This window comes from Panthera onca, chromosome A2, assembly GCF_046562875.1.
Source record: "Panthera onca isolate mPanOnc1 chromosome A2, mPanOnc1 haplotype 2, whole genome shotgun sequence".
Classification (NCBI taxonomy): Eukaryota; Metazoa; Chordata; class Mammalia; order Carnivora; family Felidae; genus Panthera; species Panthera onca.
The window spans coordinates 8,943,522-8,956,938 of record NC_138340.1 but is presented as its reverse complement, the minus strand read 5'-3'; the positions used below and the strand labels follow the sequence as shown (position 1 = coordinate 8,956,938).

The window sequence follows — 13,417 nt, the reverse complement described above, 5'->3', positions numbered from 1 at the left end:
TCGTCCTTTGTGGAAACTTGGGCATTTGATAAAACACCCACATCACCTCTGTGCAGACTGGCTCCATGCAAAGAAAAGACTGCCTCTTCAGCCCAGCATGAAGGCCTTTTCTGGGCAAGGGTCTTCCCTCGGTCTGTGGGTGTGCTTTGTTCTCAATTCCCCTGTAAAAATATCTGCTTTTAATTGTATTAATTTCTGTAAGAGTTTCACAAGTCCAAATCCTAGACCATTTGAGCACCTCCGCATTGACTCCACCATTTTTTTTTAGAAGATTTTATTTTTTTTAAAGTAATCTCTACACCTAACGTGAGGCTCGAGCTCACAACCCCGAGACCAAGAGTCGCGCGCTCCGCTGACTGAGCCAGCCAGGCGCCCCAACATAATCCCGTGTCGTATGTGGTTTGTGGTCACCTTTATCACTGCAATTCATTCCACCTCTCTCTCTTTGACCACAGATGTCACCCTGGCAGTCTTTGGCAAGAAGGCACTGACAAAACCATGATGCGAATTTTTGGCATCAATAATGGAGGACGAGAAATTTAATTACAAAAATTATGACTACAGAATAAAAAATAAGATTGGAGGAAAAAATATCTGAACTCGTCTGCACACGATGACCCTCGGAATGCATAAGGCTGACAAAATTACAGGTTGGCTTGAAAAGCCACGATTGCAATGGGACGTTTTAATATATCCTATCAGGAAATGGAGAAGATAACATTTGCTAATATCCAACAGTTAATAAAGAATTTTAAGGACCATGGACAGAAACAGTGGTTTGAGCTTTAGAAAATGTTTTAAATCACATAAAAACATAATTGAAAATACACCGAAGACTTATGTTCAGATGTGAGTAATCAGAAACACCCACAATCTGCCTGGTAAGGAGAAGGTGCTTATTTTCACACGAAAAGGCTTATTTTCACAAAAGTCACTGTACAATGCGGTAGAGGAATAAGTTGCCATGGGGTTCCTCTTGGCTGCATGTTGTAGCTGTACCGGTGTAATCAGAAACACACAGTAATTAGGAGTATTAACACAACAAGGGGCTTACTACACAAATTAGACCCTATGCAAATACAATCCAGAGAAGAGGGAAGTCAGCGCTTTAAAGAACATTCTCCACCATGACGGTCTGGTGGACACCTGATGGCTTGCGGGAAGATCCAAGTGGCATCAACCTTTGCCAGGTCGTAGGCCTCGTGGCGGCATCTGTGGAAAGCTACAGCTCTGAGAAAAGGGAAGTCAAGTAGCTGGCGGTGGTACTGAAGATACTCTTGACGGGCAGGGCAAAGAATCAGCAAAATGGGCTGGAAGCTGTAGGCAAAATTCCCATGGTATCGATCACTGTCTGTACCGTGATTCCAAAAACTAAGGCCTTCTTCCTTTTTGCCTTCCGACTCTCATGCAAGTGAGGCTACCGGTGAATTCTAACATGAAACTATAAAGAGAGCAGATTCTAGAAAATTAGGTCGCAACATTACCCATGTTGACCTAACGCATTCCAGGAGTGCTATCTCCAATGCTACATTTTTTTTCTTTTTTTTTTTTTTTGGTCTCTTAAAGTATAATCTCCAAATCACAGTCGGAAGAAATGACAGAGTCAAGGGAAAAGATGTAAACAGCAATTCCAATGAGATTATACCCTATGATAAACTCTGCATACTTACAAATTGATGCCTACAATTTATTAACCAGGAAAGAAAAGACTCTTTGGATTCAAAAAAAACAAAACAGAAACCATTTCACATATGAAAGGAGGAATATTTATAATAGACAAGGAATATCCAGTACCTGTGACAGGAGGTCAATAAGAAAATCCCAACAAATACCCAAATGTCATTATACCATGGCCCCTTCACGTTCAGAACAGTTAAAAAATTATATAAAAATTAATACTTACATATTACAAATACACCGTAACTCACCCATAGATCCAATAGACTTGAAAAGGGAAAGACAAAACTTTTACAAACTGATTTAAGGAAAAAGACTACCTACTAAGCTTCCGTACTATTGCTTAAACAATGCTCACAGAATTGTCTCAACTCAACGTTCAGCTGAAAAGCAACAACCAGAAGCTACAGTCCAGAGACTGAGTTTCAGAACAAAATTCATTATCTTCAACTTCTGAAGCATGTCTTTCATGTTGTGAATTCTCTGGAGGTACTGTATTTGGATTTGCATCAGACTTTCCCACATTTCTTACATTTACGTCATTTTTCTCCAGTGGTGTTTTTACGTGACTCTGTGTTTGTTAAGACTGAACGCTTTCCTGTACTTTTCAGTTACAATTTACCTATCTTGTGTGCATTCTCATCACATGTTTATGTAAGGATGTGGGCCAATTGAAGGCTTTCCCACAGTGCTTACATTCAAGAAGTTTCTCTCCAGTGTGAATTCTTTCATGGCTTCTAAACGAACTGGGTCGACTGAAGGCTTTCCCACATTCTTTACATTTATAAGGTTTCTCTCCAGTGTGCACTCTCATGTGTCCTCGAAAGGTCGTACGATAAATGAAGGCTTTCCCGCATTCCTTACATTCATAGGGTTTCTCTCCCGTGTGAGTTCTTTCATGTACCTGAACATAACTTGAACAACTGAAGGCTTTACCGCATATTTTACATTCATAGGGTTTCTCTCCCGTGTGAGTTCTTTCGTGTATCCGGAAGGAGCTGGGGCAGTTGAAGGCTTTCCCACATTCCTTACATTTATAAGGTCCGTCTCCAGTGTGTGTCATCATATGTCTGCGAAAACTGGTGAGGGAAACGAAGGCCTTCCCACATTCCTCACATTTATAGGGTTTCTCGCCAGTGTGAGTTCTCCCGTGTATTTGCAAACCTAGAGGAGAGCTGAAGGTCTTCCCACACTGTTTACACTCGTAGGGCTTCTCCGCGGTGTGAGTCCTTTCGTGTCTTCGGAAGGACGTGGGACAACTGAGGGCTTTCCCGCACAGCTTACATATATAGGGCTTCTCTCCAGTGTGAGTTCTCACATGCACTTGAAACGTGGTGAGCCAATGGAAGGCTTTTCCGCATTCTTTGCACTGATAGGGTTTCTCTCCAGTGTGAGTTCTTTCGTGTGTTCGGAAGGAACTGGAACAACTAAAGGCTCTACCACACTGCTTACATTCGTAGGGTTTCTCTCCGGTGTGAGATCTTTCATGTATCCGATACGAGCTGGGACAGCTGAATGCCTTCCCGCACTCCTTACATTTATAAGGTCCGACTCCAGTGTGTGTGATCATGTGTCTTTGAAAGCTCCCGAGAGAAATGAAGGCTTTCCCGCATTCCTTACAGTCATAGGGTTTCTCTCCGGTGTGAGTTCTCTCATGTTTTCGAAGAGAGCTGGGACAACTGAAGGCTTTACTACACTTTTTACATTCGTAAGGTTTCTCTCCCGTGTGAGTCCTCTCGTGACTTCGAAAGGAGCTGGGACAGCTGAGGGCCTTCCCGCACTGCTTGCACTGATAGGGCTGCTCCCCCGTGTGCGTCCTTTCATGCGTCTGAAAGGTCTGATGATATCGAAAGGCCTTTCCACACTGTTTACACTGATAGGGTTTCTCTCCGGTGTGAGTCCTTTCGTGTTTTCGAACAGACTGGCGATATCGAAAGGATTTCCCACATTCCTTACATTTGTAAGATTTCTCCACGCTGTGGTTTCTTTCATGTTTTTGAAAAGGCTGGAGATAACTGAAAGCTTTTCCGCACTCTTTACATTTATAAGGCTTTCTTCCATACTCCTGATACTTGTATGGCTTTGGCGAAGTGTGAGATCTCTTATGCCTATTAAGGGACGAATGGCGCATAAAGACTTTTCCACACGCGCTGCACTCCCACGGTTTTACCTCGGGAGAAGTTTTCTTGTTCAGATTAAGATGCGGAATAAGGCTGAAGTTTCCTCCGCACGGACCACCTTCTTTACTCTGATGGAGCCTCTCTACCATAGGACTCCTGGAAAAAAAAAAAAATCCAGAAGTGTATTATTGATTTGTGACTTCCTACCTATTAGTAAATACTAGGATTACATTGTTACAATTCATAGGAAAAGGGTAGGTTTTTCTGTCTTGTCTGAACTGTTTGAAATATTCTGCTCGACCAAAACTCTTACATGAAAGTAGTGAGAGTCATATATGGAGTTTCTGAATACTATTTACAAACGAACTCTTTTGCAAACACTGAACAGCTGTCACATTTAAGAAAACACTTTGGTGAAAATTTTCTAGGAAAACCTACATCTGAAGCTGGGCTGTCTTGTGTCTGCTTGCTTTTAAGTTTTTTTTTTTTAACGTTTATTTTTGAGAGAGACAGAGAGAGAGTGCGAGCAGGGGAGGCACAGAAAGAGAGGCAGACACAGAATCAAGAGCAGGCTCCAGGCTCTAGGCTAATAGCACAGAGCCTGACGTGGGGCTCAAACCCACGAACCACGAGATCATGACCTGAGCTGAAGTCGGATGCTTAACCAACTGAGCCACCCAGGCGCCCCATGTCTGCTTGCTTTTCAATTCTTGCAACATACAAAGATTCCTCTGGATGCTCCTTTCCACCGTGAGTGCAAGTTACCTTAGATTTCTTCCCTGGTTTCTGTACTGATCATCAATGTTATGGTCTTTCCATTTTTTCCCTACAATGCAAACCCAGAAAAAAAAAAAACCAATAAATTATAGAAGAATTATCACAAGTCCATGATGAGCTCTGCCCATGCCTGATTTGCCAAAGTACTCCTTTGCCCCGTTCCAAACCAAAGAGCACTGATGGGCAAGAAACACGCGTCCTCTAACTGACGAGGGGAAAGTGAGCGGTCATCCTTACCTACTGAGGCCAGGTTCCTCAAGGTTTCCCGCATCACATCTCTGTAGAGTTTCTTCTGTGAAGGATCCAACAGAGCCCATTCCTCCAGGGTGAAGTTTACAGCCACATCCTCAAAGGCCACTGCGTCCTAAAACATCCCACATACGTGTGGAGGAGGATGGATGAGACAGCACTAGGAATCTATAGTCAATTCATAAGAAGTTCACATGATTCTGTGATCTCAAAATACTCTATGACTTGGTCATCAGAATTCCCACTCTCTCTACACAATCATCTCCTCATAAATTTGGTAGTGTCATGAATACGTGGAAATTAGCTCTACTTTGGGGGCGCCTGGGTGGCTCAGTCGGTGAAGCGTCGACTCTTGATTTCGGCTCAGGTCAGGATCTCGCGGTTCCTGAGATCGAGCACCGCGTCAGCGCACAGCCTGCTTGCTCCCTTGCTCGTGGGCTCATGCTCCTCTCTCAAAATAAATAGATACAACTTTTTTTAAAAGAATTATTCCTACTTTTACTACGTTTACTACGTTCACTTCCAGTCTCATTGCTTTCTAATGGTAGAGTCCCAAGCACGTTGGGAAAGGAAATACTATGCAAATGAAAGAAACATTTCCATTGTAAGGCCACCAATTGCTTGTGAGAAAAAGCTCGCCTCCTTCTTTATTACCCACCATGTCACACAGCACTCCATGAAGCAGAGGGGCACAGCCACGTCAAGTTTTAATGAATAAAAACACAGTGAAACATTGAGAGCTTTGGCTTCTTTAAAAAAAATTTTTTTTTAATATTTTTGAGAGAGAGAGAGAGAACACGTGCGGGGGAGAGGCAGAGAGACAGAGGGAGACGCAGAATCTGAAGCAGGCTCCAGGCTCCAAGCTGTCAGCACAGAGCCCGATGTGGGGCTTGAACCCCCGAACCGTGAGATCATGACCTGAGCCGACATCGGATGCTTAACCGACTGAGCCGCTCAGGCGCCCTGAGAGCTTTTGCTTCTATTTCCACTGCCAACCATGAAAGGCCAGAAGGCCTGTGGGAATCCAATTGGTAACTAGGACACCAGCTAGCCATATTGTCCCCAAGTACCCCAGGCCATCAGGAATAGTCTGACGCAGCTGGCTGAACGAAAATATTCTGGCAGAGAAGTGTTCGTTTTCATTTGTCTATAAAAATATCTGTCAGAGATTCACTCATTCCCTCCAATCCGTCCCATTTCATGGGGCGAGGATGTCATTCAGATAGTACAGCTTATGTATGAAAAAGAAGGCATCACAACTCCGAACCCCACAAAACCTCTCTACGCAAGGGCCTCGGAGCCGCTTCTCGCCAACTTTTAAGCACGTGTATGCACACACGCTGAGATGACAGGATGCTCGGCAGAACCGTAACATCGTACCTCAGGCCCTGCTGAGCTTGAGGAACTGGATAAACATTGCAATCTGCGAGAAAGTTCACTTGAAAGCCACAGTGGTTTGACGGTCAATGCACTCATCATTATGAAACACACAAAAGGTTCAGCAGTGTTTTTTTTTTAAATAAATTTATTTACATTGAGAGAGAGCATGAGCAGGGAAGGAGCAGAGAGAGACAGGGAGAGACAGAATTTCAAGTAGGCTCCACGCGGTCAGTGCAGAGTCTGATGCGGGGCTCAAACTCACGAACCATGAGATCATGACTTGAGCCGAAACCAAGAGTCAGACGCTTACCCAACTGAGCCACCCAGGAGCCCCAGCAGTGTTTTCTTCCAAAAGAACACAGAGGTTCCCTTCTCTGATTTCAGGAGGCAGTGATATTCAACCAGCTGCCCTAGAGGCTGCCCTTCCATTTCCTGTACTTCTGACCCCTCGTGTGGGGCCCAGGGGCATGCCAGCCTAGCCTCTGGGCACAGACATCCCTCAGCTACACGATTCCCCTAAATGCTGGTCTCTGAACAAGATCATTAACTCACTGAGGTCTACGTGCAGGTGATAGAGAAATGGCTCCCATATGGTAATTTGGACGGTAGATTTCACCCATCTGGTTAAGAGAACAGGAAATCCACACTTCTTGCGAGATCCACGGAGTAAAAGGAACTACTTGGATTGGCTCCAATTACTCTGCAGCGCTGGCTCATAAAAGTGTCCTAGTACCTCGCATGGGGAAGAGCGTTAACGTTATTAGCAGGTCTGACACGGCGGATCCTTACAAATGCCTGCTCGCGGTGTCTGTCCTTCCTTCGTTGGTATCTGGGAGCCAAGATATAGGAGGGACCTCCCCAACCTGATGAGAGTGACTCAGTGTGCCCAAACTGTTTAGGCAAAAGATTATGACGTATCCCAAACTCTTGTGTTCGTTCTGAGAGTCCAAACTTTTGTTATGCGCAGTAGAGGGTGCCTGTGTGATCTAGGCACGGAGTCCCGAATGAGCTTCCCTGGAAGACAGTATTTTACGTGTGTTGTTACAACTTGTTGCTCGGGGAAGTGAGCCCATCCTATGGGTTACAGTAGGAGATAACATCTCCTTGAAGCTTGCATGTGGTTTCCTCCAAAACAAATTTATTTATATTTTTTAAGGTGTGTGTGTGTGTGTGTATTTTTAAGCCATCTCTACACCCAACAGGGAGCTCCAACTCATGACCCAGAGATCAAGAATCACAGGCACCAGGGGCGCCTGGGTGGCTCAGTCGGTTGGGTGTCTGACTTTGGCTCAGGTCATGATCTCACAGCTTGTGGGTTCGAGCCCTGCGTGGGGCTCTGTGCTGACAGCTCAGAGCCTGGAGCCTGCTTTGGATTCTGTGTCTCCCTGTCTGTCCCTCCCCTGCTCACACTTTCTCTCTTTCTCTCTCTCAAAAATAAATAAACATTAAAAATAAATTTAAAAAAAAAAAGCATCACAGGCTCTACTGACTGAGCCAGTGGGGCATCCCCCTCCAGGACAGATTTAACTGAACACTAAACAAGACTAATGAATGATATTTAATAGTCCTAATGGAAAAAGATGTACATTTTTCTCGAACAAAGAAGAATGAAAAAAAGTGAAAATATGGTACATGTTCTTAGAAATAACTCCACTTCTTAAGATGTTTCCTCTCCCAAAATGTATCTTTATTAAATTCCAACAATCCCCAAAACAGACTTTTTATTAGACCTCCAAACCTAAAAGGAAAAACAAATGTCCAAAAATGGTCAAGGTCTTGCAAAGAACAAAGTGGCGGCTTGCCGAATATACATCAAAGATTTTCAAATCACAGTATTCCAGACAACATAGCATTAGCAGAGAGAAAAACAGACCGAGGGAAAGGAAAAGTGTCTTCCGTGGACCAGCATTAAATATCGAAAGCTGGTCAAGGGCGGATCAGGCACTGTGGAGCACTGGCCGACATGTGAAGCCCTTTAATACATGGGGCAAAGACAAACTGTCACCTAACTGGAAAAGCGCATTATATTCCCTCCTATCCCGTGGAAAATAGCCAATTCACTGTAGACTTAAATGTGAAAGATAAAACCAAGGCACTTGTAGAAGCCATAGATAAATACTTTATTGATCCAAAAATAGGGAGAATTTTCTCAGATAAGGGAAAGAGTAACCTCTAAAACGAGACGGGGGCGCCTGGGTGGCTCATTCGGCTGAGTGTCTGACTTCAGCTCAAGTCATGATCTCACGGTCCGTGAGTTCGAGCCCCGCCTCGGGCTCTGTGCTGACAGCTCGGAGCCTGGAGCCTGCTTCAGATTCTGTGGCTCCCTCTGTCTCTGCCCCTCCCCTGCTTGTGCTCTCTCCCTCTCTCTCAAAAATAAATAAACATTAAAAAAAATTTAAAAAGGTCTAAACGAGAGACTGAACAACTCATATATAAACTAAGGAAATCAAAAAAAAAACCAAGATATAAGAAAATATCTGTAATACATGCAACATTAGAGTTTAGTGTGCAGAGTAAGACGCAACATATAGTTTAAAAAATGAGAAAATAATCAAAACGTATTTAACAGAAGATGAAAGACCATATGAGAAAAAATGTCTCTCTCAAAAATAAATACTAAAAATATTTTTTAGGGGCGCCTGGGTGGCTCAGGTCATGATCTCGCGGTCCGTGAGTTCAAGCCCCGCGTCGGGCTCTGTGCTGACAGCCCAGAGCCTGGAGCCTGTTTCAGATTCTGTGCCTCCCTCTCTCTGACCCTCCCCCATTCATGCTCTGTCTCTCTCTGTCTCAAAAATAAAATAAATGTTAAAAAAAATATATATATTTTTTAAAGTTAAAACTAAAAGAACACTGTTTAGTGGGGGCGGGGGGGGGGGGGGAACAGATGGTAAAGGTTTTGAAGAATAAAGAATCCAGACAGAGGTCATGTGGTGTCGGATGGAGAGGAGTCAGGTCAGGAACATTGGGAGACTGACAACTGTTCAATGCCCACTTATAAATCTTAATGATCACAAACATGTTTATACTGTTATTACCACAAAGTCTTCTTTTTTTTTTTTTTTTTTAATTTATTTTTGGGACAGAGAGAGACAGAGCATGAATGGGGGAGGGGCAGAGAGAGAGGGAGACACAGAATCGGAAACAGGCTCCAGGCTCCGAGCCATCAGCCCAGAGCCTGACGCGGGGCTCGAACTCACGGACCGCGAGATCGTGACCTGGCTGAAGTCGGACGCTTAACCGACTGCGCCACCCAGGCGCCCCTAAAGTCTTCTGATAAGGCATCAGGCACATTATTTTCTGAATATATTTAATGATAAAAATTTAAAGAATTAAGTTTGGAGAAGTATGTTTTTTCTTTTTTTTTTCTTTTTTACCCTGTAAGGTGGAAATCTGAGTACTAGTTCACAGATTTTTGGCAGCAAAAACTGGTAACAAGGGTCTATTTTGAAAGAATTGGTGGGGCGCCTGGCTCAGTGGGTTAAGCGTCCGACATCAGCTCAGGTCGTGATCTCACGGTTCGTGGGTTCGAGCCCCGCGTCGGGCTCTATTGCTGACAGCCGGGAGCCTCCTTCGGATTCTGTGTCTCCTTCTCTGTGCTCCTCCCCAGCGCACGCTCTGTGCCTCTCTCTCAAAAATGAATAAACACTAAAAACAATTTAAAAAAAGAGAAAGAATTGGTTATATACTTACCTTTTACTTATTTTAATGTTTATTTTTTGAGAGAGAGACAGAGCATGAGTGGGGCAGGGGCAGAGAGAGGAGGAGACAGAATGTGAAGCAGGTTCTAGGTTCTGAGCTGTCAGCACAGAGCCCCATGTGGGGCGTGAACCCACAAACCGTGAGATCATGACCTGAGCCGAAGTTGGACATTTAACAGACTGAGCCACCCAGGTGCCCCACATAGTCACCGTTTAAAAGCAAAGGGTGACGTGTACTGGTATGGAAAGATGTGAAGGGTTTATCAATAGAATAATTAAGCAAAATGTATTCCAATAGATACACCAGTGTACCTTTTTTAATTTTTTTAACGTTTATTGAGAGATAGCATGAGCAAGTGGGAGAGGGGCAGAGAGAGAGAGGGAGACACAGAATCCGAAGCAGGCTCCAGGCTCCAAGCTGTCAGGCCAGAACCCGACATGGGGCTCGAACCCATGAGCCATGAGATCATGACCCACGCTGAAGTCGGACGCTTAACCCACTGAGCCACCCAGGGGCACCGCCCCCTTTAAGGCTTCTGACAGAAGTTTCATTATGTAGGCCCAAGTGATGAACTCAAAGCCTTTGGTGATGAACTCAATCTCCAGCCCCTCTTCCCTCTCCAGAGCCTGGGAAGCGGAGCTGAACATTCTAAGCCTCCAATCAAGGCCTCGTGTTTCTGGTGTCCAATCCCCATCCGGAAGCCATCTGAGGCATTTCTGGGCGGGCTCCTAGAACAGAAGACTGCCCCATCGCCCTTATCACTCAGGAAATTCCAAAGGCTCGGGAGATCTTGGCTAGGAACCACGGACAAAGACCAAGTATCTTCCCCGTATCTATGAGAAAGAAGAGGACAGGCCGGGGGCCCATGCTCGCGAAAGACTGAGACTAAACCCTATGACTGCAGAATGCTCTCCCCTCCGCCCACACTTACCTCGGCAGCAACCGGGCTCCTGTTTACTAGTACGCGGAAAAGAGCTGCACATTTCAGCCCTTACTTGAGAAGCTTCTGGAGAACCCCACAGATGACGTGGGGGTGACAAAAGAAAGGACGCCCGAGTTGTTTTAGTTTTCTGCCACGGGTACAACAAATCATAATAGAGACTAACCCTGTGAGAAGTAAGGGAGAGGATCCACCTTCAGAAATGCCAAAATAAAAGCTGTCTCGTTAACATGTTTACAACCTACTGGAAATATATATGACCCCCTCTCCCCCCGCCCCCCCATAATGGAGTCCCGAATCCTTGGACACTTCACTTCCTGGTTTTTCTTCCCCGCTCTATTTTGCAGGCTCATTTTGGTGGGCTCTGAAATGAGCATGAGCCAAAGAACAAAGCGGGGACTGAAAGTCTCGGCATCACCTCAGGAAATGTACATTTGTTCCAATTAGACTACTTAAAAAATTTTTTTTTGTTTTTTAATGTTTATTCATTTTTGAGAGAGAGTGGGGGTAGGGGCAGAGAGAGAGGGAGACACAGGATCTGAAGCAGGCTCCAGGCGGTCAGCACTTAGCCCGACACGGGGCTTGAACCCACAGACCGTGAGATCATGACCTGAGCTGGAGTCAGCTGCCCAACCGCCTGAGCCATCCAGGCGCCCCAGACCACTTTTTTTTTTAAATCTTTATTTATTTTGAGAGAGAGAGAGAGCGTGCGCACGAAAGAGAAAGTGGGGGAGGGCCAGAGAGAGAGAGAGAGAGAGAGAGAGAGAGAGAATCCCCAGCAGGCTCCACGCTGTCAGAGCACAGCCCGACGTGGGGGCCGATCCCACGAACCAGGAGATCATGACCCGAACTGAAATCAAGAGTCGGACGCTCAGCCGACTGAGTCACCCGGCTGTCCCCCAATCAGACTACTTTCTACCTCACATGGGCACAGGCGACGTCCGGGTAAGGCTCTCGCTTCAGCCAGTGAAGAATCAGGGGAGGGACACGCACCCTGGAGACAAACTGTCTGCTGTAACTGCCCCGAGCTTGCCTGTCCACCAAGACACCCGCTGCTGCAAGAAGGTCGAAGAAAACCTCGATCCGCTGTGCTCCGAGTCTCCACGTCCCTCCTCTGATTGGGTCGGTGGCCTTATTTCTCACAAACCCTTAGCCAGATAACCTGAAAACATCACACTAAAGGCCTCCTTTTATTTTTATTTTTTTGAAAGGCCTATTTGCCTCAGTTCCTTCTCCGCACATGAGGTCTGCCTTCAAACAAATAAAACAAAAAATCCCATAGCATACTAAGACATTTCATCTTGAAAGAAACCAGAGGGAAAAACACACCTCAGATATAGAGAAACAAAGAATTAATTTATACTCATCCCCCCCCCCAAAAAAAAACCACGCAAGCAAGAAGAGAGTGGAATGAGATATTTTAAAGGGTTGACAGAGAAAAACGACGTGCCCAGAATTCTGTGTCGAGCAGAATTATTCTTCAAGGGTGAGGGAGAAATAAAGACTTTCTGAGACAAACAAAAATGGAGGGAATTTTCCACCAGTATACCTGCTTTGCAAAAAAAAATGTGAAAGAAACTTCCTTCAAAAAGCAGGAAAATGATGAAGAAAGGGAGGGCATTTCAGGAGTAAATTTTAAAAATTCTTCACCTGAAAAAAAAAAAAAAAAAGAACTTCATCTGATAGATAACTATGGTATATATTAATCCAAGGATATCAAGTCACTTTATTTTTTTATGTGTGTGTGTGGGGGGCAAGTGCGCATGGGGGAGGGACAGAGAGAGTGAGAGAGAGAGAGAGAGAGAGAGAGAGAGAGAATCCCGAGCAGGCTCCAAACCATCAGCATGGAGCCCGAGGAGGGGCTCGAACTCACAAACCATGAGATCATGAACTGAGCCAAAATGAAGAGTCAGACGCTTAACCGACTGAGGCACCCAGGCACCCCTATCAATAATCACTTTAATTTTTTTTTCTTAAAGAGTTTTTTTTTTTAATTTTTTTTAATGTTTATTTTTGAGAGAGAGAGACGCACACACTGAGTGCGAGCAGGGGAGGGACCGAGAGAGCGGGAGACACAGAATCTGAAGCAGGCTCCAGGCTCTTGAGCTGTCAGCACAGAGCCCGACGCGGGGCCCGAACCCGGGAGATCATGACCTGAGCTGAGGTCGGATGCTTAACTGACTGTGCCACCCAGGTAACCCTCTCTCTCAAAATAAATAAACATTAAAAAAAATAAAACTATCTTTGTCACATATGACAGGACTAATGTCAGATGACAGGAGCAAATGTCAAAAGAATCTACAATAACAAAGCCCTTTGAACTAATAAGAGAGTAGAGCTGAAGGATAAATGGCTAATATACAAAAGCAAAAGTTGGGCGGCCTGGGCGGCTCAGTCAGTTGAGTGTCTTGACTCTGGATTTCAGCTCAGGTCACGATCCCAGGGTGTGGACTCTGGCCCTGTGTTAGGCTCTGCTTAAGATTCTCTCTCCCTCTCTTGTGCTCTCTCTCTCTAAATAAAATGAAAAAACAAAAAAGTTAATGCTTTCCTATAGATTCAAGTAAGTACAGTCAAC

General features: G+C 44.9%; 1 protein-coding gene across 5 annotated transcripts in view; it reads right to left on the bottom strand.

Annotated features, from left to right (window-relative positions):
• Positions 1–521: 521 nt before the first annotated feature.
• The window catches only part of LOC132678237 (uncharacterized), a 46,396-nt gene continuing 33,500 nt past the window's right edge, over positions 522–13,417 (bottom strand). For 2 of the 5 annotated variants that reach the window (XM_078443359.2, XM_078443358.2), the window contains exons 2-4: positions 4,812–4,991; positions 4,563–4,623; positions 522–3,953 (exon numbers count right to left, since the gene is read on the bottom strand). In XM_078443359.2, the coding sequence (XP_078299485.1) occupies positions 2,300–3,953; positions 4,563–4,623; positions 4,812–4,845 (1,749 nt within the window). In that variant the 5' untranslated portion in view covers positions 4,846–4,991 and the 3' untranslated portion in view covers positions 522–2,299. The remainder of the gene's footprint in view (positions 3,954–4,562; positions 4,624–4,811; positions 4,992–13,417) is intronic. The other 3 variants (XM_078443357.2, XM_078443356.2, XM_078443355.2) reach the window with 2 other exon arrangements.